This window comes from Anomaloglossus baeobatrachus, chromosome 1 (genome assembly GCF_048569485.1).
Source record: "Anomaloglossus baeobatrachus isolate aAnoBae1 chromosome 1, aAnoBae1.hap1, whole genome shotgun sequence".
NCBI classification, from domain to species: Eukaryota; Metazoa; Chordata; class Amphibia; order Anura; family Aromobatidae; genus Anomaloglossus; species Anomaloglossus baeobatrachus.
Window position 1 is genome coordinate 486,503,624 of NC_134353.1, and position 27,101 is coordinate 486,530,724.

The 27,101-nt window shown below is 43.3% G+C and overlaps 1 protein-coding gene across 1 annotated transcript; it reads right to left on the reverse strand.

Moving 5' to 3' along the window:
• Positions 1-1,911: 1,911 nt before the first annotated feature.
• On the reverse strand, positions 1,912-21,152 carry HAPLN4 (hyaluronan and proteoglycan link protein 4). The gene is made up of 5 exons (XM_075315372.1): positions 20,765-21,152; positions 20,301-20,418; positions 16,938-17,300; positions 16,524-16,826; positions 1,912-10,338 (listed from the first exon to the last, which is right to left on the reverse strand). The coding sequence occupies exons 2-5, from the start codon at positions 20,416-20,418 to the stop codon at positions 9,980-9,982; spliced, it is 1,143 nt and encodes a 380-aa protein (XP_075171487.1). The 5' UTR covers positions 20,765-21,152; the 3' UTR covers positions 1,912-9,979.
• Positions 21,153-27,101: the final 5,949 nt, after the last annotated feature.

Below are 27,101 nucleotides of genomic sequence, written 5' to 3' on the forward strand. Positions count from 1 at the left end.
TAGTCCCTATGGGGGTCACCCAGGGAAGTTGCTGAAGCCTCACTCCCCTTCGTTTGCCGTTTGCTTGTTGCCTGGGCCAGATCACTCCAGCTGCTTGCCTCCTGCGAACTATGGGCCCTAACTGTGGCTACGTGGCTGCGGCTTTTGTGGTGTTGTGGTGTGGGCTTTGAGGGCCCCACACCGGCAGGTTTAGCAGGGAAAGGTGGATCTATCCCCGCTCCGGGATCTGCCGCCCGTTTGGGCCTGGTACTCCCTAGCAGTCTCCTTACTTCCCACTCTGTGCTCTCTCTCTAGCTGGAGATGGGTTTCGGGTAGCACTCCTAGGTGACCGTTCTCCCCCGTCGGTAGTCACTGCGCGGACGCTGTCAGACTGCAACAGCTCCAGGGGAAGGGGTCAGCTCTCCTCGGAGCTCCCTGGACTCTGCACTGAACCGGCTCACTTGAGGGACCTGCACTTCTCCTCCTGTCTGAGCTCCACTTCATGCTCCTCACTCCTCCACACTCTGCTGCAGACTGTTTACTCCTCCTTCTCTTCCCTCTTGTGCCTGCCTACGCCACCTAGCAACCAGGCTCTCTTACCACACCCCTTGAGAGGAGATGGAGGCTTTTGGCCCCCTCCACTATTCCAGTGGAGGTGAAGGCTTTTCCCCCTCCTGGGATCCCCAGGGGTCCTCTCATAGGTACATGTGTGAGACCTGATCACTATGCGCCTGTGAAGTCACACCTCGGTCAGCCTTCTGGATTACCTGTATTGTACTGTCCCCAGCATGGGTGCAGTACTCAGTGGTGCCTGACCAGGTCAGGGGCGCCACACAACCTCGGCCCGGCGATGAGTCGGGTGAAAACCTATCGACTCCGGGTGTTACAATATTGCAATGCTTACTTAAATAATTTATTGAAAAGCTAATATCTAATAATGGGGAGGAGGGCTGTACCCAACTGTATAGAGGAAAAGGTTAATTCCAACCTTCCTTTGATGGTAAAACCTTAACATATTTAGTAATTATACCATGTCTGCTGATCTAGGGTAGGTGAAGAAATTAATGGTAACATCCATGGTAATGTACAGCAGTGGAGAGGTTAATGCTAATATCCCTTGTGCGTTGGGGAAGTGGCAATGATAGCATCTATGGTGGTCTAGGATACTAAATTGAATAAGTCAAACATCTCTGTTGCTCAAGGATAGCAAAACAGGTTAATGGCTATTTCTCTAGGGGCGAGTTTTCTGCTAGAAGAATACTTGGGGAAATACTTCTTCATGTACACCTCCCATATCAGCCTTGCACAAACAAATTAATGATTTAGGAAATGTGTACTTCCATAAAACAGCATGTCGTACTGTAATAGCATAAATAGGTTGCACAAGATAAGAAAACCATGTCCTCAAACACAAGCTTATACCATAGTTTTTTATTTTTTAAATACTCCTTCAGGAACATATACAGAATATTGGTAGAGCTCAGATTTTGGCTCTGCATAGTACAAAACTGCTTCATTATGGTCATTTGCATGCCACATACATACATGTATTTTATAAGCGATTTGGAGGCAACTGGATTCATTAGGAACTGCTATTGATAAGAATTCAGAAGATTCTTTGAATCGTAATTCTAGGATCATACAAATGTTTAAGGACAGGAGACTGAAAGCTAAATTAGGGATGACTAGAGTTGAGCGAGTACCTAACTGTTCGTACTTGCTATTCTCATATCGAGTACTGTAGTGTCTAACACTCGCATATTCATTCTGAATAGCGTGTGCAATGCAAGTCAATGGGGAAAAGCTCACAAAGTAACGAGTAACCCGAATGCCGTACTATTCGCTACTCGCACTAATAGTGTGGAATTCAGGCTACTCGTTACGTTGCGAGTTTTCCCCATTGACTTGCAGTGCACATGCTATTCGGAATAAATACGCGAGTATTAGACAGTATTCATTATGAGTATGGCGAGTACGAATAGTTAGGTTCTCGCTCAACTCTAGGGTTGACCTTTTTTTAGGCATTGTTTACATCAAGCTCTGACAGAAGGCTTCAACATTTGACCTAGCAGAGGGAAACAGTAGCATGTGCTCTTTTAAAAATATTTAGTGTGCAATGTATGTTTTTTTTATTGACTGCCTTCACACTGAAAAGTTGTGGTCAACATAGGTGTACCCAGTAAAGGTGGCAGGAAAGGAGGCTGCTTGAGGCTGATTAATACAAAGAGGATCACTAGCAAATCGGCAAGCTGGTGATTCCTGTGAGCTCTGCTTCTTCCTTGGTGTAAAGTGCGGTGCATCCTTTCCCTGGTAAGCGAAGCACTCACCACCTCTTTATTTTCACTGTCATCTCTGTCACTAAGTTACTATGCATACATAGTGACCAAGAAAACAAACTACAATTTAAATAAGTGTTAAAGGGGCTGTCCAAAAACCTAATACTTAAAGGGGTTGTTCCACAAACAAAGTTAATTTTAATCAAGAGATCTTGGAATACTATTTATACAATTGGATGTGTTTATATAAAATGTTCCTGTGCTGAGATAATGTTATATATGTGTCCCTGCTATGTACTGTGTAATGGCTGTGTCTGACCGTATAAGGACACGGTCTGATCATGCCACATCTCCTGGGACGGGGATGAAGTAAAAAAAAGTATACAAACATTATAGCACAGGATCGCAAGTTATTTCTTTAAGATATTTTTTTTTTATAAACAGGCAGGGAAATGTTTTATCTGACAAAAATAATCAGCTATGATCCCATGCTGTCCTATTTTTATGCGGCCCCTAGGCACATTCCCAGAACCGCAGTACTTGAGCGGCACTTGGGCGGGAGCCGAGGTTGTCAACTGCCCTTTAAATCATAATATGTGCTGCTCATAACATTAAGTGCTCAGCAAGCTGGCACAGGCGTGGTGGGCAGGGTAAGAGCGAGAAGTGTTGCGCTCCCGTCCCACAGAAGAACAGGAGCAGCAGGTTTACTGGCCTCCCTGCTCTATCTGCCTCCTGCTGCAGTGAGCCTCCTGCCTCCCTGCTGTATCTGTCTCCTGCTGTTGTGTTTCCTGCCTCCCTGCTGTATCTGCCTCCCACTGCTGTAAGCCTCCTGCCTCCCCGCTGTGAGCCTCCTAACACCCTGCTGTACCTGCCTCCCATTGCTGTGAGCCTTCTGCCTCCCTGATTTACCTGCCTTCTGCTGTTGTGAGCCTCTTGTCTCCTGCTGTAGTGAGCCTCCTATTGTACCTGCCTCTCATTGCTGTGAGCCTCCTGCCTCCCTGTCTCACTGCTGTGAGCCTTCTGCTGTACTGTACCTTCCTCCTGCTGCTGTGAGCTTCCTGCCTCCCGCTGCTGTGAGCCTCCTGCCTCCCACTGCTGTAAGCCTCCTGGCTCCCATTGCTGTGAGCCCCCTACCTCCCGCTGCTGTGAGCCCTCCACCTAGTGCTTTGTACCCCCTAGTGCTGTGTGTCACTAACCCAGTGCTGTGTGTCACCAACCCAGTGCTGTGTGCCATCAACCCAGTGCTGTCTGCCACCAACCCAGTGATGTTCCCCCCCAATGCTGTATGTGCCCCCATGGTGATGTCTGTGCTCCCTCAGTCCTGTCCATGTCCACCAGTCCTGCTTGTGCCCGTCTTGTGCTGCAGTGCCACCCCCAGTAGTGTCCATGACCGGTAGTACTGTCCATGCCCTCCCAGTAATGTCATAGCCCCAGCCCCTCCTGTGATGTGTATATGTACCCAGCCCCTCATGTGATGTGTCTAGATATGTCCCCAGCCCCTCCTATGATATATATTTTTTTTGCGGCTCCCAAGGGTTGAGAGAACTTTCTAAATGGCTCCAGGTAGAAAAAAAGGTTCCCCACCCTTGCACTATACATTAGTCAAGAACCTTGAGACCCGTGGATGTTTTTCAGATATTCCAGGAGCTTTTCCAGACATATATGATAAGCTTAGGGTAGAAACCTAATGTAAACAAAGTCTTATTCTGCAAGATCTAAAACTAGCATTTTTATTACAGTGTGGGGCCACTGCAATCCCATAAATGGACCTGCCTGGATCCAAATTTGGATGATGATGAGCTGGTAACTGCATACCATGGTCCCTTTGTTTGTTTGGTTGGGCCTATAATGATGCCAATCTTATTTCAGCTATCATTAAACTATAATAATATATAAAACAGTTTATTTTTGTTTTGGGGTTTTTCTTTTTTAATTCGGCAATGACTAGAATGTTAACATTGATAAGTTAGGGAGTGGAGATTTTTGTGACTTGCCAGTGGTTGATATTTTAATCTACTGTTTTTGGATATTGGTCACCCAGGAACGTTATAAACCCTTAGGGGTACTTTGCACGCTAGCTGATTGTAGCGATGCCGAGCGCGATAGTCCCCGCCCCCGTCGCAGATGTGATATCTTGTGATAGCTGCCGTAGCGAACATTATTGCTACGGCAGCTTCACATGCACTTACCTGTGCCCCGCGACATCGCTCTGGCCGGTGACCCGCCTCCTTCCTAAGGGGGCGGGTCGTGCGGCGTCACAGCAACGTCACACAGCAGGCGGCCAATAGAAGAGGAGGGGTGGAGATGAGCGGGACGTAAACATCCCGCCCACCTCCTTCCTTCCTCATTGCACGCAGGACGCAGGTAAGGAGATGTTCCTCGCTCCTGCGACTTCATTCACAGCGATGTGTGCTGCCGCAGGAACGAGGAACAACATCGTACCTGTCGCTGCAGCGAAATTATGGAAATGACCGACACTACACAGATCACCGATTTTCGACGCTTTGACATTCGTTTATCGGTGCTTCTAGGCTTTACACGTTGCGACGTCGTTACTGGCGCCGGATGTGCGTCACTTTCGATTTGACCCCGACGAGATCGCAGTAGCGATGTTGCAACGTGCAAAGTACCCCTTATAGTTAGACTAAGTTCACACACCTAGAAAAAAATCTATTGTCATTTATATGACATCCATTTATATGCAGGAGCAATTTCTACAGTTTAACAGAACAGATAGTTTCCTATGTTAAAGACTTTCATTTGCGCACCCATAAGCTTTAAATAAGCGAGCCTCATCTGAAATGTAGAACAGACTAATGCCTGTTAGGATGTTTTCTTAATGTCCATGTAAAAAACGGTCATCTACACTAAAGCGGGCTTTACACGCTGCGACATCGCTAATGCGGAGTCGTTGGGGTCACGGATTTTGTGACGCACATCCGGCCGCATTAGCGATGCCGTTGCGTGTGACACCGAAAAGCGATTTTGCATTGTTGCAAAAACGTGCAAAATCACTAATCGGCGACATGGGGGTCCATTCTTAAAAATCGTTACTGCAGCAGTAACGAAGTTGTTCCTCGTTCCTGCGGCAGCACACATCGCTGCGTGTGACGCCGCAGGAACGAGGAACCTCCCCTTACCTGCCTCCCGGCCACAATGCAGAAGGAAGGAGGTGGGCGGGATGTTACGTCCCGCTCATCTCCGCCCCTCCGCTTCTATTGGGCGGCGGTTCAGTGACGCTTCAGTGACGTCGCTGTGACGCCGCACGGACCGCCCCCTTAGAAAGGAGGCGGTTCGCCCGTCACAGCGACGTCGCCGGACAGGTAAGTATGTGTGACGGCTGTTGTGCGGCACGGGCAGCGATTTGCCCGTGTCGCGCAACAGATGGGGGCGGGTACCCACACTAGCGATATCGGTACCGATATCGCAGTGTGTAAAGTAGCCTTAAGACCGAAAATACAGACGTGTGAACGTAACCTCCTATTGAATTTTATGGTGTTTGTGAACATTTGTTTAATCCATAGTTTAGCTTTTTTAACAGAAGTTGGAAGATGGAAAAAGAGACAAAAAAAAGTATAAAACGCACTTAATTTGGTTGGCAAAAGAAAGCCAGAAAGCTCCAATTCAAATGAAAGATGTCATACAGGATAATTATGTCCTTTTAATGTAGATTATATATGAGAAGTCTGCATGATTCAACGCTAATGGATGGCAGGCTCACTGCCTGCATTTTATGTACAATTATTTCCCATTCTTCCACAAAGCCTTTCCCTCCATTTATTTTTCAAAATTACTGTGCAGTAGGAGAGAAAAATGGAATCCCTGTGTTGCTAGGTGTGTATGCATACAACAAGAAATATTTGTGCAGTTAGAAATATATAATCACCACTTACGGTAATTGTTTCTGGAGAAAGCCTTTTTCACTATCTATTTTCGGTTAATTCATCTGTTCAAGTCAGATAATTAAGTTATTACGAGAGAGTCAGACATTTTCACATTGCAGATCCATTCTCACTAAAATTTGCCATTTACATTTCTGCTATCTGTTCTAACTTGCTACTTAGCAAACAACTAAATACCACCATCATGTCTGCAAAATTCTGGCAGTTTATCATCTACTGTAATGGAACAAGTGACGACCAACTGACATTATGTTGCAAATATCATCAAGACATTATAGGATCAGATATATATAATTCCTGGTGCTATAAGGAAGGCACTTTTTTCTTATTAAAAAGATATGGGCAGTCTTAGGATGCGTTACGTCTACACTGTTAGTCCTCTTTCACACGTTCGTGAAAAACCATGCACGTTTTTCACGGACGTGTCAGAGGTGCGTGTTGCCCTCCGTGAGCCGTGTTTATGGGCTACGTGTGTTCTCCGTGTGGTATCTGTGATGATAACACACGAAGAACGGGAACTTTCTGCTCATCTGTCCCTGGTGTCGCTGTCCGTGGTACTGATCTTCGGTCGACGGTCCTGCCGAATCCCCGCTGCTGCTGCTTCCGGCCACAGTGAAGTGAATATTCATTGAGCATAATGAGCGGCGGTCGGCAGCAAGTGACAGCAGCGGCAGAGACTGCAGGGCTGGAGAAGGTGAGTAAAGTTTTGTTTTTTTTTCTCACAGAAACATGTCTTTTCTCCGGTGCGTGTCACACGGAACACATCCGTGTGGTCCGTTTGCATTACGTATGACACGTTTGCGTTCCGTGTAACACCCGTGATGCCGGAGAGAAAACGGACATGTCGGCGTGAGAAACACACGGACACACGTAAGTACGGAACAGACACACATTCCATTCGCAAATACTTACGTGTGTCCAAAACCATAGGAATACCTAGGTCTATGTGTGTACGTGTCTCCGGTACATGAGAAAACTGCCAAACACATACCGGAGGGACGTACGTGTGAAAGAGGCCTTACGGAGTAACTGCTACTTAAAGGAGTTCCATAAGATTACAGGTTATACCTATTTGGAGAGGAAAGGCATACACATTTTTAGAATGAGGAATCTTGAGCATGACGTTAAAGAGGTTTTCCACCACTAATCTGATCTCCTTTCTTTTATCCTAACTTTTCCTAACACTTTCCTAATATACTTCTGCTACCTACTCTGCTCCTGTAAGCTCATCTCTAAGAGGTTCATAAATACCTTTATTGTTGTTGTAGCTTTGATCCTTCCGGCTATAGACCTGGATAGGATCAACTGAGCAGGGTACTGGTGGAGGCAGAGATGAGAATGAATTGTGATCTGGGCATGCGGCCGTGACTGCTGTTACTCACAGAGAGGTAGCCCTGCCCCTACTAGTGATGTGCCCTTCTCAGTTGTTCTGATTACAGTGTGCAGCTGGAAGAATCAAAGCATCAACAATAAAGGTATTTACGAAGTTCTTAGAGATAAGCTTATAGGAACAAAATAGAGAGCAGAAGTATATTAGCAAAGTGTTAGTTAGGAAGAGTTAGGATAAAAGAAAATGGTCACATTAATAGTAGAAAACCTCTTTAAGCTTAAGGATGGGTTGAGCCCTAGTGTCTCCTTTTGCTGTCATCAATGCTGCCTTGCAGAGACTATTGTTAGAATGATGCTAATTGTCATAGAAATGGTTATGAACATAACTTGTTTTAAGTGAATAACATCCAAGTTGCCTAATTTAAAGGGAACCTGTCACCAGTTTTTTGCGTTCTAAACCAAAACTAGTACCTTAAGCAGCACCTACACTGTATTCTATAAAGGTTTATGTTTATGCACAGGTGCAAGGTAGATGACATCACCTGTGTCACCCACATAGAAGGGCAAAATCTCCCGCCTGTGCAGAGTCATTGCTGGCTCGCGCAGGTACATCAATGTTTTTGAATATATTTGTCTATTTAGACATTTATTTAGCATTATAGATGTACTTAAGTCATTTGTAGGTTTGCACAAATGTTTTTGGCTCTACCTGGAATAGGGTAGAGCGACGAACGCCTGTGCAAGCCGGCAATGTCTCTGCACAAGCGCAAGATTTTTCCCGGCTATGTGGATGGCGCCAGAGGCATCATCTACGTCAATCATCAAATGAGGACGGAGCTCAGCATTCAGAGAACTGTTAGATCTACAGCAGATAAAACAGATATTTTTATAAAATATGCAGTATGGAAACCAGTAAATGATACATGCTTGGAACTAGGGTCTCTGTCTCTACATAATACTGTTCTTAGATGAGATAGTGAAAACCTGGTGAAATATTTCCTTTAAATTTTTACTAGTTTTGAGAATTCCAGACCAGTCCACATATAGTGGAAACATTTTAAAAGTACGGTATGTTAGAAAGTTGTATAACTTTGCATTACAACAGTGATTAACTTTACATTTAACCTGATTTACCCCCCCAAAAAAAAACTGAAAACCATTTTAGGAAACATCCGTGATACCCAGAATACTATATAAATTTGATTAGTAAAATGATAGAATATATAATACAGCATCAGAAGTTTTCTTAAATAGGGATATGTAATCTTTCAAATCATAAGAGACATAGTACAAGCAGAGCAGTAGTTATATACTTAACCCTCCATCGTAGTATTCTATTTTCTCAAATATACCGTCCAAACTCTGCCGTAATACATTGCAGCCTAATTCCATATTACCTAAATGGCAGCTTTCTCCTCTTTTTAGTCTCATCATGTGCAGTACAGTTCTCGTTCATCCATGGAGCAACAAATTATGCTTTAGACCTTCATCAAAAATGACCGCAACACTGTAGGAGACCTTCCTATTCACAGCACATCCACTAAAACATAATCTTGGACAATAGGCGGAGGCAGTATCATGTTTGCTTTAATTTTCTACCATCACAAAATAGTGCTGCCATGTATCAAAAAGGAAAGGCTGGCAGTGAATCTGATCATTTTTTCCTGTACATCCCTTTCCGCGATCAGGTGGAATAAATGCAGGGTCGGTTGGGATAAAATCACTATAATAGCATTTCTAGTAAAAATACAAGGTCACCTTGTACCCGTTCTGCCGCCACTAACCAAATATAATGGGATGGTCCAACAATATTCTAAAACTATCTGCAAATGGGGAATAACTTCATGAATGACAAGAACCTCCAGGTATTTCTCCAATCACCTTATACCCTATTACCCCATGAAGCAACATAACTTTCTTACTAATATAATTATGCAAATGGACCACAATGGTCTCAAGATGATAAAATCCGCATATTCATCGTCTTTTTGTGTGTTCCAATAATATGACCTTTTTTATGGCATATATCCCCTTCATAAGAGTTCATGATTCCCATATAATTAGTTGCAGTTCTCGCCATTGATTATATACATTTCATGCTCATTTTCTCTAACATAAAGGGTTTATTCAGTTACAATGCAGCATGGTTGCACTATGGACATTGTCATTCATCCAGTAAATGAGATTTAGCATAAGTATATGATCCAAACTTAATCCATTTTATTAATTTCTTCGCTTGACTTCCAAAAGATTTGACATTGGAATATACTGTATTATGGTTTTCCTCATCAGTCCTTTCTGGATTGCTTTGCTTCCTCTTCAGTCTGATATCCGTATTACAAGATTTGATGTGGTATATATACTGACCCATTTGCAAGCAATTTAAGGTTGTTCCACATTGATAAGACACAAGCTTGCAGCGTGCGTTGATGTATATGTATATGTGGGTATTCATTTCAGATCAGCAGTGTCCAGGAGACTCCATCACACACTCTACACATGGTTAGATTTCCATTGCATGATTCCATCCTTAATCTTTTCTTTTTCTTCGTTTTCTTCTGCTCCAACTTTTCCTTTAAAGCAGTACACCCCGAATAATTTATACTTTTTACTGGGAAACCCAAGGTTCCTCACCCCAGGCTCAGTTCCTCCACACTTTTGTCGAGGATTTACAATGGGGTACCGAACACTGCCATCGCCGAGCCATCCGGCTTCACATCTGTCCAAAAGCTGTAGTTTCCAGGCGGCATACAGTTGACCAACTTTTGCTAATATATCGCCATTCTTCTCACAGGCTTTAGCTGCCTCCAAAAAACTCATCTTGTAAAATGTCTTCAGGAAATACACTTTTCCTATAATAAAGATAATATATAAATATATCAATGAAGTAAACTGAAATGTTTTCACTAATTACTTTGCATCATAAGATCAAATAGAAGTGGACTCCCGCGCAATAAAATCATGACTTAACCATTACTGCTGACCATCTTCTTACAACAGCGCGGGAGTCCACTTCTATTTGATCTTTTGATGCCACCTCCTCATGGTGCCTGCTGCCGGCATAATCTACACGCTCTCCAAAGCAGTTGTGACTACTTTCACAACTGCATCAGGTGAGCACATCTGATATTTCCTTCAAACATTTTTTCAACGTTGGTACCCTATTAGCGCCTATTGTCTTTTCAGTCTTCTTCACATTACTTTGTATCATAACATACTGCATTTCAGAATATTCTGCAGATTATTGGTGATAAATGCTCATTGTCCTATAATGTTCGGTTGGATTCAGATCAGTAGACTGAATCACTGTCCCCATGTTCCTCTACAAAAATGAACAGGTGTGTTTTGGATCACTGGACATTAGAAAAGTCATGTCTGAAGATTTTGTAATGAAAGTTATATTGTTAACGTTACTTTTAGGTTATGGGTTAGAAAAATGTTTTCTTCAATTTTGTGTTTTCAAAAATTTGGGAAATTGCTCTTGTATACAGCAAGCTATACAATGACCTATTAATTAAAATCTTACTTTTCCAAGGGCATGTACTCATCTATGATGAACACTGTGTATAAATATGTACAGTTGAAACCAGAAGTTTACAGACACTCTCTACAAAGACATATCTGCATGTTTTTCTCATTGTCTGACATGAAATCAGAATAAACCTTTCCCGTTTTAGGTCAATTAGGAACCAAAATTATTTATATTTTCCAAATGCCAGAATAATGAGAGAGAGAAAGAATGTTTTAAGGCATTTTTATTACTTTCTGCAAAGGCAAAAGTTTAGATACATTTTGTTAGCATTTGGTGGCATTGCACTTAAAGAGAACCTGTCAGGTCCCTTATGCGTTCTAACCTAAAAGCAGGGTGATGTGTGGCCTAGTAACCCCTTCCTACCCATCCCTGTATTGTAATAGTGTGTAATATAAATGTCTAAAAATATACTTTATAACTTACATGTTCCCTATGTAAATGATCAGAGACTCTAGTCCCCTGAGCGTCACTTCATCCTGTGGGCGTTTGCATGGTTTCTGTGTTATTATGCCCGTCGCTCCTTGAGATCCCGCGCTTGTGCGCTTACCATTCCTGCAGCCTTGTTATCTGGGTGCTTGCTTCTCAGCTTCAGACGCACACTGCACATGCTCAAAGACTCCTGCAGTTCCGACCATGTGCAGAGCCTAAAGACGAGAAGCAAGCACCCGGATAGCAAGGCTGCGGGAATGGTAAGCGCGCGCAGGATCTTAAGGAGCGGTGGTGTGTCGCTCATATAAATCCATAGTATCACGCCCACAGAGGTGTGATACCATGGAAGCCATGCAAACGGCCACAGGGCGAAGCGACGCCCAGGGGGCTAGAGCCTCTGCTCATTTACATAGGGTACACATAAGTTAGAAAACATATTTTTATTTATTCATATTACACACTATTATAACACATGGATGAGTAGGAAGGGGTTACTAGGCCACACATCACCCTGCTTCTAGGTTAGAACGCATATGGGAACTTACAGGTACCCTTTAAACTGTATGACTTGGGTCAAATGTTTTGAATATCTATCCACAAGTTTCTCACAATAGTCAGTAGGAATTTGGGCCCATTCCTCCTGACAGAACTGATGTAACTGAGCCATATTTGTAAATTGCATTCATTCCACCTGCCTTTCCAGCATTGCCCATAAATTTTCAATAGGATTGAGATCAGGGCTTTCTGATGGCCACTCCAAAACATTGACTTTGTTTTCCTTAAGCCACTTTGTAACCGGTTTGGCAGTATGCTTTAGGTCATTGTCCATTTGGAAGACCCATTTCCACCCAAGCTTTAGTTCTTGGCTGATGTCTTGAGGTGTTGCTTCAGAATTGCCACATAATCTTCTTTCCAGATTATACCATCTATTTTGTGAAGTGCACCAGTCCCTCCTGCAGAAAAACAACCCCAGAACATGATGCTGCCACCCCTGTGATTCAGAGTTGGGATGGTGTTCTTAGGCTTCAAAGCTTCTCCCTTTTTCCTCCAAATGTAATAATGGTCATTATGGCCAATCAGTTCAATTTTAGTTTCGTCAGACCACAGGACATGTCTCCAAAATATAAGGTCTTTGTTCCTGTGTGCATTTGCAAACATTAATCTGGCTTTTTAATGTTTCTTTTGGAGTAATGGCTTCTTCCTGGCAGAGTGACCTTTCAGCCCATGTTGATACAGTACTCGTTTCACTGTGGATAATGACACAATCTTACCAGTTTCCGCCAGCATCTTCCCACGGTCTTTTGCTTTTGTTCCTGGGTTGATATGCACATGTCTGACCAAAGCACGTTCATTTGTGGTACACAGAACCCATCTCCTTCCAGAGAGATATGATGGCTGGACATTCCCATCTTGTTTGTACTTGCGTATAATTGTTTCTACAGATGAACAAGATACCTTCAGGTATCTGGAAATTGCACCCAATGATGAACCAGACGTGAGTGCAAGTCCACAATTCTCTTCATGAGATCTTGTATCTTGGATTTTGTTTGAATTTGCATGATGCTACACAAAGAAGCAGTGTGTTTCAGGTGCACATTAAAGTTCATCCACAGGTTTACAGTATCTCAAATTAACTCAGTTTGCCAATTATCCTATCATAAGCTTCCAAAGATATGACATTATCATATGGGCTGTCCCATATTGTTTAAAGCCAAAGTGCTCTTAGTGTATGTAAACGTTTGAGTTTTCAGAAAGTAAAAAAAAATCCCTTAAAACATTCTCTCATTATTCTGGCATTTGGCAAATATAAATAATTTTGGTTCCTAATTTACCTAAAATGGTTAAGGTTTATACTGATTTCACGTCAGATAGTGAAACAAACTTGTATATGTGTCTTTTTAAACAGTGTATGTAAACGTTTGGTTTCATCAAAAAGTTCATTTATTTCAGTAATTCAATACAAAAAGGGAAACGCAAATATTATATAGTCATTCAAAACAGAGTGATCTATTTCAAGTGTATATTTCTGTTGATGTTGATTACTATGGTTTACAGTCAATGAAAACCCAAAGGTCATTATGTCAGAAAATTAGAATAATTACCACAAAACACATGCAAATTCTTCCTAAGGGTTTAAAATGGTCCCTTAGTCTGGTTTAGTAGGCTACACAACCATGAGGAATACTGCTGACTTAATAGATGTCCAGAAGGCACATTGCCACATTCCACAAGGAGGGTAAGCCACAAAAGGTCATTGCTAAAGAAGCTGGTTGTTCACAGAGTGCTGTATCCAAGTATATTAATGGAAAGTTGAGTGAAAGGAAAAAGTGTGGTAGAAGAAGGTGCACAAGCAAGCGGGATAACCTCCAGCTTGATATGATTGTTAAAAAAAGGCCATTCAAATTTTGGGGAGATTCACAAGGCGTGGACTGCTGCTGGAGTCAGTGCTTCAAGAGCCACCACACACAGATGTATCCAGGCTACAACTGTCACATTCCTTCAGTCAAGTCACTCATGACCAATAGACAATGCCAGAAGCGTTTTATCTGGGCCAAGGAGAAAAAGAACTGGACTGTTGCTCAATGATCCATGGTGTTATTTTCAGATGGAAATAAATTTTGCATTTCATTTGGAAATCAAGGTCCCAGAGTCCGGATGAAGAGTGGAAAGGCCTCAATCCAAGCTGCTTGAGGTCTAGTGTGAAATTTCCACAGTCAATGATGGTTTGGGGAGTCATGTCATCTGCTGTCGTAGATCTACTGTGTATTATCAAGACCAAAGTCAGTGCAGCTGTCTACCAAGAAATTTTAGAGCACTTCAGGCTTCCCTCTGCTGACAAGCTTTTTGAAGATGGAAATTTAATTTTCCAGCAGGATTTGGCATTTGTCCACACTACTAAAAATACCAATCCCTGGTTTAATAACTGTCCCAGGGTCCTTCTCCGATATCACACAATCAACAGAGCGGGAGATGAGTGAACAACCCAAAGATCCTTTCTTCCATGCAAATACGAAGATCCATAAAATAATCCACCACAGAGAGGGTAAAGCAGTCCAGTAATCACATAAATGTCCCGGGAGGTTAGTCACAATCCTCCAGCAGTCCTTTTCCAGGAAAATCTGGGTTTTTCACAGTCTCTCTGCAGTGTCAGCTTCTTCCGCAGAGGATCAATCTTACTTAGTCTCTCTTATCTTTCTCAGCCAGAATGTCTAAATTCCTGGGTAAGCAGACAGGTAGGGGCTTTCAAGCCCCCAGCCCCAGATCTAGAGACGGAGGCTCTAAAGGGGGTGATTCCCAGTATTTGGAAAGCTGGGGATTAAAGACCGGACAGTCAGGAAATGTCTTTGGGGTTTTACAAAAGGAAAGCAAATGGTAACTGAGCTAAGTTAATTAACCTGCAGACAGGACAAGGAATACACAGAATGAATGGAGCAACGCTCTTAAAATATGAACATAGACAAAATTATACACAACCCCCCCATATTCCACCATCACAATAACCACAGTATCACTGTGCTTGATTAGCCAGCAAACTCGCCTGACCTAAACCCCATTGAGAATCTATGAGGTATTGTCTAGAGGAAGATAAGAGACACTAGACCCAACAATGCAGACGAGCGGAAGGCTGCTATCAAAGCAACCTGGGCTTCCATAACACCTCAGCAGTGCCACAGGCTGATAGCCTCCATGCCACGCAATGATGCAGTAATTCATGCAAAAGGAGCCCCGACCAAGTATTGAGTGCATTTACTGTACATGCTTTCAGTAGACCAACATTTCTGAGTTTAAAATCATTTTCTCAGTTGGTCTTATATACTATTCTAATTTTCTGAGATAAAGACTTTTGGGTTTTCTTTGACTGTAAGCCATAACCAGCAACATTACCAGAAATAAACATATGAAATAGATCACTCTTTGTAATGACTCTATATAATATATGTGTTTCCCTTTTTGTATTCAGTTACTGAAATTGTCATACCTGCATACGTTTCAGAATACACTGTGCTATGGCAGAAGAACTATGCAGAGTTATCTGAATTATTGTTCTCCAAAGTTTCATGACTCGACATTCTACAAAGCTTATTAGATACATCATTCTCCAAACAACTAATGCATGATAAGGCAGATGCAGGCAGCGGCATGAAATGCTTAGTATAGCAATAATATAGAATAAATAAAATTATATTGACCATCATATATAGTACATTGCATAAATACTCCAATATTCTTTGATTTACATTCATTAGGAATTCTAAGAATGACATAGCTGTAAAACACAGGGGAATAAAGCTATTTCACAGTAGGTTGTTATATTGCAGGTCTGTATATAGACCCTTTATAGAAGAAAGACATCAAATATGGAAAAATAAGACGTAAACACAGCAATATACACAACTGGGGGTCACAAGACACCTATTGAAGATCATTGATGTGTATATTATATATATATATATATATAAATTCTATCTCCAAACATATGCCACATAGTGTGCGAGCATGGACAGGTATGTACAAATAGTGTAGTGAGTGGCACTATCAGAATGTGGGTTTCTAGAACTCTGTGTGCTCCGCCAACAAAATGGAAGTATGGCAGTTCATGTATATGGCAATCTTCATGGTAGTTTTATTAAAGTAGTAACACACTTGGCATTTTCAGCAACTCACATAAGCTACAATGGAAAGTGTCATATGCATGCATGGCCTCTTATGATCTTATGGTTAGGAGTGCGAGCAAGGAAGAAAAAGGTTGGAGTCGAGGAAATCAAACCAGCACTCAGATATTTTTAGTAAATATTTTGGCTATGACATACATGTCTGAGATGGTACTATCCTTTGAAATATTACTGCGTCAGGCAGAATAGTGGGTCCGTCACACCGAAAAATCAGGGCATAAGGCCTTAAAGGGCCTTTAAGGTATGTATACTCAATTATTAATGGTCAAATTGAAATTCTGTTATCCATACAAAAGCATTTTGTCCTTTAGACTTATAGATGTCAAAGATTTGTAAAATTTCTGTGATTCCTAATATTTCTCTAGTTTACAGAAGGTAATAAGGATCTAACAGAAAATGTTACCATGAAGATTAGATGTAAAGCAGAAGGCATCATAGCGCTCATCATCTTTGTGTCTGTAGCCATAGTTTCTAACTCCAGTAGGGGTGTCTCTTTTTCCACATTCTTCACGAGGCTTGGAGATTGGATACTGCACTGAGCCATCATGTAGCCATCCTGCATTGCACCAGTCAAGTCCATTAAGCCAGGCATCATGAAGCTGGTCATACGAAGCAAGGATTCCATCCTGCTGCTTACATGCCTGTTCTGCATCATGAAAGTTCATTTTGTATCGTCCCAGTCGTGGGTAGTAAGGGAAGATCACACCTAAAATGAAGGATAAAGAGCTTTGAGTTTAGATGGAGAAGAAAGTTAGAATATTGAACACATGGTATAGGTTTCTTAGAAATGTAGATGTTTTGTTGAGAATTATTTTACCTTCTAAATCCAGTTTTACCGTCCCTGTGTCATCTTCTAACTCATTGGTCACTTCACATTCATACCTTCCATAGTCATCTAAAGTAATATTGTGGATGATCAATGAAGCATCGCCTGGGTCATGTTCTTGAAGAGACACACGGTTCTTAAAGGATCCAAATCCTCTACTTTCCCTCCCAAGAGCTACAAACACATCAATAAAGGATGAAGGATCACTGATCTTGGACCACTTAATGCGCACTGGTGCGGGATCTTCTCCAGTATGTTCATAGTGGTAGCGACATGGAAGAATAATGGAGCCACCTCTGTGTGTGGTCACTATACCTGGAGCTGTCTGCACAATTACTTCACCAGTCTCACCCTCTGAAATTAGTAATTTTTTAGAGAGGAAGAAATAACAATAGATTAAAATTTGCTTATAAAATGAAGAAGTAAACAGTTTAGGTCATTTTTAGTGATGAGTGAGTGTAATCGTTACTATTCGCTATTCGCACGGATAGTATGGTAGTCGTGTCACTGGTTATATTGCGAGTTTTTGTGTACTCGCCTCGCTATATTCATATGCTCCGCCCAGCAGGTTTGGCGCCTTATTTGCAGCCACCAAACATACTGGGCTTCGTAACCAATCACAGTAATGCTGCAGCCATTTTCGTTGTTTCGTTGGCCGTCTATAAAAGCCCCTCCGCCGCAATTTTGCAGGAGAGACAGAGACCTCTTTGGTTGGGTCCAGCAGAATATTACTCACATTCCCCATTGACTTGCAATGTACTCGCTATTCGGATCGAATACGCAAGTATTACAAGGTACTCGTTACGAGTATAGCGATTACAAATATTTCGGAACTCGCTCATCTCTAGTCATTTTCTATGTTCTTGCTATTTTGCAGTGCTGAAGAGGAATGCCAGCCTATGTCTAAACTGAAAATAATCAGGAGGCTTTTTTGGAAGGCCCAAAAGATTTGTGGGTTAGAGCACCCCCTCTTACCGTGTGCCAAAGGGCAGCGATGTGTCATATCTGTTGGCTGTAGTGGTTTATTATATCTTCGAATGTTAATATAACTAATAGATTCTCAATGGAAAAATAATTTACAGCTGAGTACCAATGTCACAGATAATTTAAGAATAATATTTTTGGCTAAATTCCAAGGATTCAGCTGATGTGTTACTAAATTGATACTTGGAATGCAGAGAAAAGTCTGGCCAAATATAAGCTTTAGCATATTACTAAAATCCTAAAAAAAACTGACCGAAAGGGGATTACTTAGGTTTGTGATTCCTGGCTGATTCAATAGAATGTGTTGTCAGAAAATGACCTATTTTTCTTAAGGGTACTATTTTCTTTAATGTTTATTTATTTTTGATCTAACTAATTAAGTGTTGCAATTTTCACACTGTACGCTAGGTCTAATATTTGACTCTTATTTCTTGTACTTGATATGGACAATAGAATCCAGCCTTAATTATTTGTGTAAAAACATTATTTGAGTATGCTCTTTATTGGGCTTATGTTTGTTGTGAATAAGTGTTAGGGCGGCTTTGCACGTTGCAACATCGCACGTGTGATGTCGGTGGCGTCAAATTGAAAGTGACGCACATCCAGTGTCATTTTCGATATCGTAGTGTGTAAATCCTAGATGATACGATTAACGAGCGCAAAAGCGTCGTTATCGTATCATCGGTGTAGGCTCTGACTTTTTCAAAATTACACTGCCGCGACAGGTACGATGTTGTTCCTCGTTCCTGCGGCAGCACACATCGCTGCGTATGAAGCCGCAGGAGCGAGGAACATCACCTTACCTGCCACCGGCGGCTATACGGAAGGAAGAAGGTGGGCGGGATGTTTACATCCTGCTCATCTCCGCCCCTCCGCTTTGATTGGCTGCCTGCCGTCGCTCTGACGTTGTACGACCCGCCCCCTTAGGAAGGAGGCGGTTCGTCGGCCAGAGCGACGTCGCAGGACAGGTGAGTGCATGTGAAGCTGGCGTAGCGATAATGTTCGCTACGCCAGGAATCACAAGATATTGCTGCTGCGACTGGGGCGGGGACTATCGCGTGCGACATCGCAGCATTGGCTTGCGATGTCGCAACGTGCAAAGCCCGCCTTAGATTGAGCAGTGACCAAGACGAATGATAGATTTTGTGTTATATATTGTGTTACCTTATATTGTATATAGAGGTGTTACCTTATATTGTAATCCTGTCTGTCATAATTATGAGACTGCTGAAAGGTCTGTACAGGAAGTATGAGTTTAGCATAAAGTTCATTGAATAGTATAAAAAATTCAAAATACTGTATCTGATTATTTTTTCTATAAATAGTGATAGGAAAAATGAAACAAAAAGATAAAAAATTCTTAAAGATACATTTAACATAAAATTCTAAAATTCTGATTCAAGCAATTGATCATTATCCGATTATATATCTTTACCTGTACCTGTGGATCAGTATTTATATATGTGTATATATATATATATAGAGAGAGAGAGAGATATGTATATAGTATATTTTTATTCATGAGCATTAGTCATGTGATAAAGAGAGACAGTATATTCTAAATATGTAGCCAGGTCATTTTGGAGATAAGATATAAGATTGTGAGCTCCAATGGGGACAGTGTTGCCAATATATGTAAAGCGCTGTGGAATTAATAGCGCTGTATAAATGAATAAAATTATTATTATTATAAATAACAACTTAAATGGCACAAAAAATCACCAGTGGCATATGGGAAAGGTGTAATTAAGGAAGTAGTGGGCAGCAAGGTGGCTCAGTGGTTACATAGTTACATAGTTACTTAGGTTGAAAAAAGACCTAGGTCCATCTAGTTCAACCTTCCTCCACCAGTTCAACACTGGTTGAGTGGTTAACACTGCCATCTTGCAGTCCTGAGGTCCTGAGTTGAAATCCCACCAAGGACAACATCTGCAAGGAGTTTGTATGTTCTCCTGTGCTTGTGTGGGTTTCCTCCGGGTAATTTAGTTTCCTCCCACGCTCCAAAAACATACAGATAGGCAATTTAGATTGTGAGCCCCAATGGGTACAGTGATGATGATGATGTTTGCTAAGCACTGTGCCATTTTTGTGAATAAAATAAATAAAGACCCTCTCTGTTCAGTATTAGCAGTTGTGGGTAGTTGCCACCATTCCTAAACAGTGACCCATCAAAGATGATTTTTGCTACTTTCAATCCATCTATTAGTATGCACAGTATTCTTTGATTGGGAACATTGACCTGGGGAATGGAATTGTTTCCATACATCAAACCTGTGTATATATCCAAACAATATATGGACTCAATAATATATATGTCTGACTGTCTCCCACTCTTGGACCCAGAAGACCACACTTGCAGTAGTATCTAACCTTGGACATGGACTATTTTTCTCTGTCCCCTGTTCCTGTCTGCAGGTAATGCTGAATGGAGGACAGCCAGGTACAGACCACAAAAGACATAAGAGAACGATAGAAATCCTCGGGCCATCTGAGAAAGAGGGAGACAGAAAGGTCACCAAGTAGATCAGGGTCAGCAAGTTGGAGGGCTATACACACTGCATAGGGTATACACACTGCAGGTCTACATCATATACAGAATTGCAGTAATAGCAGTAGTATAGCTAAAATATATTAAGCCACAAAAAAAGTTGACTATTATGTAACAAATCTATAAAAAGATAGAGATAACAGCACACAGCACAGTTAGACAGCCATAGTATATTATACACAAGAGGTTAATAGAGGGAAAAGCGAATAAAGCTATCCTGATGAAAAGTGCTGAGAACTAAAAATATGTATAGGACAAGATGCTAAAAGAAATCATCTAAATTTACCTTGAGGCTCCTGTTAACATTGACCTTGGGAATTTAGGAGTCCCAGAGATATTTCAGCCTGTTCCTGCATCCAGCATAAGGTGAACTGCACCAAAACAGAGACACCCCTTCCCTCCTTCCTCCTCTTGCAGAGCCTGTGCTGGGATGGAGGGGGGAGAATAGCTTCCAGCTCCATGTCCCATAGCTCAGTACTGCAGTACTGTACCTCTCACATCCTGCATTGCTCCACTGCAGGGGCAGACTGCACCAAAGTGCCCCTAACACAGCACAGGACGCTTCCCTGGCTCAGAAGGAGGACACATTATTAAGGATTTCAAGACACAAAACAAAGGAGGACTCCTGAAATGTACACTTTCACATAACTCATTATTCTTTAGGAATATTGGAAGTCTGAAAACTGCTGTTATTCCAATTTTATGTACTGCAGACAAGGAAAACTTTCTATAAACATCTACTGTCCCCCTATAGTATAGAGAAGTCCAATAAGGGAAGCTGTAGTCACTGTTACTGCTGAACCAGTTCTTGGAAAAAGTTCATTGGAATCTAAATACTTTCTTTTTTCTATAAAAAAAAAAAAAATAAGAAACAAAAATCTAAAATAAATATTTCTTAATAAAATTGACAACACATCTATAATAATATACCTTAATGCTATTGTAGCGCCCCACGGGGCAGGCGGTTAAACCTACTCGTCACCGGGCCATTTCGGGTCAGGTCAGGTGTTGTTATGGGCTGGCCTTGCCCGGTTCCATTGCCCCGAGGCATACAGTTAAATGGTGGGGGAGGGAAGCGGGGTATTTGGAAAAGAGTTTGTCGTGACGCCACCTCTAGTATGTGGCCAGGGAATAGCCGCCGCTGCTGGGTTCCTCTCCAGGACAGGTGTTATGGCAGCCGGGATGGTATCGCTCCCCACAGGCGGAGCAGGCCCTGGGTGGATGATGAGGGTAGTAATGGCCATTGGCGCCTAAGCGCTGGGTGGCGATGCCGGTGTGATGCCCTGGACCCCAGGGGTCACAGGTAACAACACATACCACATTACACACACCCCCCCATCCTTTGTGAGGACACACCAGTCACCCGAAAGGGAGACCTGATGCCTCCCTCAGGGCGAGTAGGGCACACCAGGTGGGTGGAGTCAGGTGGAAAGACATGCCCACCGAGGAGACTACTGTCCTGAGGCAGGAAATACAAACAGATTAAGTTGTACAGTGACAGTAACAGGAGGTGTAGAGGAGCAGCGCTGTCAGGGACCCGGGTTGGAGCCTGGGATCCCCGTAACGTCAGGCAGGCAGACGGTGGTGACCGCCTGCAGGAGTACCGGTATAGCAACCGGCGGAACCATAGGGACCGGGCCAGGGTTGGAGCCCGCCGGCCCTGAACCGGGGAGTCAACCGTTTACCGGAGCACTAGAAACCGGGTACTCAGACCCCGTCCTAGCTTAGAAGCCACTGAGTATAGGCAAATTAACTGATTGCAGTCTGGACCTCACGGGTTCATCCTCACCCAAAGTCCCGAAAGAAGGCAAAAGCCCACCGATACCGGGTGAGAGCCACCGCCAAGGGCCAAACATCCAACGGGCCAGCGCCTGCGGGCAACCGAGGGCTCCTCCGGCAGCTAAACACCGGGGAGCGGGCTACCACTGTCCAGGCAGGGAAGCCAATAGTCAAACAAGAGGTGCAAGGGAAAGGGGCCACCATCAGCCTCACAAGGGACACAAGCAGCCGGCTGCGGGACCCGACCAGACCCGAACTTTGGTTTACCAGTGACTCTGAGTGTGAATTAATCGTGAGTACACCAGTGCCATCCGGGCACGACACTGCACCGCAGCACGGCACCCTGTACCCCGACAACAACACCGTCGCCAGTCCCTACCAACCGGGTCCCGGGACACACCGCCCCTACCCACGGAGGGGCTAACATCTAGGCTGTGGCCGCAACACTGATCCCGGGAATACCCTCCACCTCCAGCCGCAGCGGTGGTGCATCCCGTCACCACGACCCGTGGGTGGCGTCACGACACGTACGACGACAACGCGGCCCCCGGCTGCAGACCTCGTCCCACACCACCACCCCACTGCCTCCCCTTAACAGAGCGACGTGGCCCCCGGTCCGGAGGTGCTCGTGCCACCGACAACCCGAGCCCGGACCTCGAGCGGCTTGGCCCGAGCCGCGGAGCGGCCGGGCCCCTTTCAGGGCGGTACACCGGTAAGGACAAGCCAACACAATCTCTGCTAGTTCAGGGTATAGTTTACTCACAACTTCAGCTGCCAGCCCGGTCACTTGGTCACTGCCGTGATGGGTTCAGGGCAATTTCAGATCCGGTAAAGGGGTCACCCCTGGTGTTTTGAAAGAGAAGGAGTGAGAGTCCTATTTCTAGGGTGTCCTCCTCCACAGTTAGGTACCCCGACTGAGCTCCCTCTCCAAGCTCCTGGGCCCTGTGAAGTCCAAGTTCTCCAGAGATTTGTTGCCAGAATTATGGTCCTGACGGGTCTGACTGGCCATGATGTGCGTATGTAGTGCCTATTTATACCCCAAGTGGAACCCGCCCCCCAGGTGGCTGGCTTCAGTAACAGGGAAGTCCATGTCCATATGGCCACCCTCCTGCCTACCCTGAGCCAACACACTGTGTGTGAAGGTTCCTAAGCTGTATGTAGTGTATGAATGTGGAACACCAGTGATTAACCTCCTCCTTACCTGAGATAGATAACGCACCCTAATTGGGGTGCAGTACCCTGTGGCGACCAGAGCCTCAGGAGCGCCACACTATCACAGCTTACAGCCGCACAATACGGGCATGTTACATGACACTGTCACAACGTCACTATGGCATAATCATTACACTGGAGTTGGGGGAACAGTGAGAACACAGCCATGCAATCTTCTTATTTCCAGAGAAGCATTCTTAAATTGTTTTTACAAGCATTTTCCACTTTCAACCATTTAAGAACCTCAAAGCTGATCTGTCAGTGACAAAGTGGCCAGAGTTTGCTCTTACTTTACTCTCCCCCTTTTTTTTTTTTTTTTTAATCCACCATACGGTTTAAGAGATATGTGATTTAAATCCAGTTCTAATTTTTATGGTCTTTACCAAGGCAAAGTTCCCCACAGGGTAATAATACAGGGCAGCCTAAAGGCACGTCCCTAGGGGATCTTCAGAACCACTCCCCCTTGTTAATGGCCATAAAATATCAACACTGAAAAAAGGATCATAGCTCTACATCTGTACAGTGGATTAAAAAAAAAGGCATACCAAGGGACACAGTGGGACTTAATGGCAGCAACTTCCCACTTTTGAGTCGGTGACAGACTATCTTTTCAAAAAAACTTAGGATTTTTCATTTTTACACTTTCACTATTTCCTGTCTTTGTTAGTTGACAAGGTGTTGTTTTGAATGACATCTTTTTTTTATCCAATCAATTTTTTATTATAGGAAGTTACATTACAAAAAGGAGAAATTCAGGTATCATTGGCAATAATACACAAAGAAAACAACGCTGTAACATGTGGTAGTATCACCTTTGATTATGATTCACATTTCCTGTCACACCACCAACAATCATGTCTGATGCAAGTTGCAACTTTTTTTTTTTTTTTTTTAGGTTAATCAATACCCAATACGTATAGAGTCAACCTACCAATTTACTCTTTAATCCTCAAAACGAGGGATCCAAACAACCAGAACCAGAGAGTAAGAAAGGAAGATAAGAAAGGGGAGGGGAGAGAGAGGTGGGGGAGAGGGGGAGAACCATGGATGGTTGCAAGGAAGCAACCAGGGAGGGGGAGGGGGGAGGGAGGGAATTGGATGGCGTTTCGGGGTAGCCCGAGCAGTAACAACAACAGAGATTAAACACCTTGAATATTGACATGTGGTATGGGTGAACTCCCTGCGTAACACTCTCTTTGACCCATTTTTAATTATCAACAGCTTGCCCTGGAGACAGATGCCTGACAGGGGATGCATATACAGAGTTTAGCCACGTGTTCCAAATCTGAAGTATTTTGTTTTTGGCGCGGATGGAGTGAGCCAGACAGAACTCGTATTGGCATTGGAGATTAATTCGGTTATATAGTTCAACTAATGTAGGCGTCTTTGGGGATTTCCAGTGCAAACTTATGCAGTATCTGGCAGCTACTAGAATGTGAACTAATAAACCCCTGGATTCCCAAGAGAACTCCTCTATACCCACGTTTAGCACTGCCAGACCTGGATTCGGATTAATAGGATTGCCTGTCAGCTCACCCATCAGGCCAAACACCTCCAACCAGAACGAGAAAACCTTGGGACAAGCCCACCAGCAGTGATTAAGAGTACCCCTTTGGAGGCAGCCCTTCCGACAATGTGGCGAATAATTTGGGAGGAACTGTGCTAAGTTGGCTGGGGACCGATACCATCGCAGGTGTACTTTTTTCAGTTGCTCCAGATGATTTATACACTTGGAATATTTTTGGATATTTGCTGATGCCGTGTGCCAGTTTGAAGGAGAGGTAGAGACACTCAACTCCACGTCCCATTTATTCATATAAGGAGATTTTTGCTATTCGGGGGGGTTATTGAGCCATTTGTATGTCGAGGATATACCTTTGGATTTAATTATCTTTTTAAATACCAAAGCCTTTGTTGTAGGTAACAGAGGATTCGACTTTGGAGGAAATTTAGAGGCCAGAAAATGACTAATTTGGATGTGTTGATAGAAACAGCCCTTTAAAGAGGGGTGTTCCCGTACTATTTCATTAAAGGGGTTAACACCCAAATCAGAGTATAGATCCGCCAGCACTGTAATGCCCGTTCCCTCCCACCTGGCCAGATTCAAAAAGGGGATTTGAGATTCCAACGACTTGAGGGAAATCTCTGAAAGAGGAATCTGAATCTTATGAATCAAGTCATTTCGCCAGACCTCCAGGGAGGCTGACATGGTGGGAACACACGGGGAGAACCGTGAACGGCTCAAATATTCTGCTTCCATCATTCTTCTGACCGAGCCCTGGCGGGACAGGAAATTTTCAATCTGAGCCCATCTATGTGAATTACCTGGACGCCACCATTCCTTTAGTGATTCAATTAGTTAGGCTTTATAATATGCCGATATGTTTGGGGTGCCCAATCCCCCTAAGTCATATGGGGGGTATAACACTTTACCTGTGACCCTAGCCCTTTTATTACCCCAGACAAATTTGTTAGTCAACGATTGAAGTTTCATCAGGGTTTTGTGAGAAATTTTGATGGGAAGGCATCTGAGCACATACAATATTTTGGGTAAGAAAACCATTTTAAAGGACTGTATCCTGGCCATCCAGGACAATGATATTTTTTCATACCTTCCCAATTCCTTTTCTAAATTTTGGATCAGAGGTTCCAAATTTTCTTTAATTAACATCTGCGATGGTGTCAGCTTAATACCCAAATAAGGTATCCCCCTGTCGCACCATTTGAATTGAAAGGCCCCCTCCAGCGCACTCCTGTCCTTCACCGGTACATTAAACGGCAGTATCAAAGACTTTGCCGCATTAAGCCTATAATACGACACTTTAGAAAAGTTCGATAATGTGTTCACCACTGCTGGAATCGACACTGCAAGGTTAGAACAGGAAATTATCACATTGTCTGCGTATAAACCAAGTTTATGTTCAAATTCCCCAACTCTTATACCAGAAATGGCTATGTTTTTTCGTATAGCTTCCGCCAGAGGTTCTACCACTAAAGCAAAAATAGCGGGAGACAATGGACACCCCTGGCGGGTGCCATTACTTATTTGAAATTTAGATGACAGAAACCCTGATGCCAACACTGACGCATTTGGGTAAGAGTAGAGGGCTAGAATGGATGACTTGATTTTCCCCAAGAACCCGAGTTTTGTTAGAACTCTCTCCAGGTATCCCCAGTGCACCCTGTCAAAGGCTTTTTCAGCATCAAGAGACAGGAATGCACTGGGTTCACCCGATATCTCCACCAGTCCAATCAAGTCAAGCATCCGTCTGGTGCCATCCTTAGATTGCCTCCCTGTCACAAGCCCAACTTGGTCTGGAGCCACTAAGGTCGGGATCACTTTATGAAGTCTATCTGCCACTAGTTTGGCATAAATTTTAACATCACAATTTAGGAGTGAAATGGGCCTAAAATAACCCGGGGTGTCTGCAGGTTTCCCTGGCTTGGGTAGCGTGATAATAATCGTTTCTAAGTTATCTGGGGAAATTGACCCTTTATTTTGCCAAAAATTGAAGGTTTTTGACATAAAGGGGGACAGAGTGGATGTAAATTGTTTGTAATATTCGTATGGCAGCCCATCGGGGCCCGGGGCGGAGTTAGACTTAGTCATTTTGATGGCACCTAGGATTTCA

Bases quoted from the DNA above. Each gene is read 5' to 3' on its own strand.
- HAPLN4 (XM_075315372.1), bottom strand. From the start codon at position 20,418: ATGGCCCGAGGATTTCTATCGTTCTCTTATGTCTTTTGTGGTCTGTAC. The intron at 16,827-16,937 runs GTAAAATAATTC...CCTTCATTTTAG, and splicing joins GGTAAAACTGGATTTAGAAG to GTGTGATCTTCCCTTACTAC. The intron at 10,339-16,523 runs GTAACATTTTCT...TCTTTATTATAG, and splicing joins CTTTACATCTAATCTTCATG to GAAAAGTGTATTTCCTGAAG.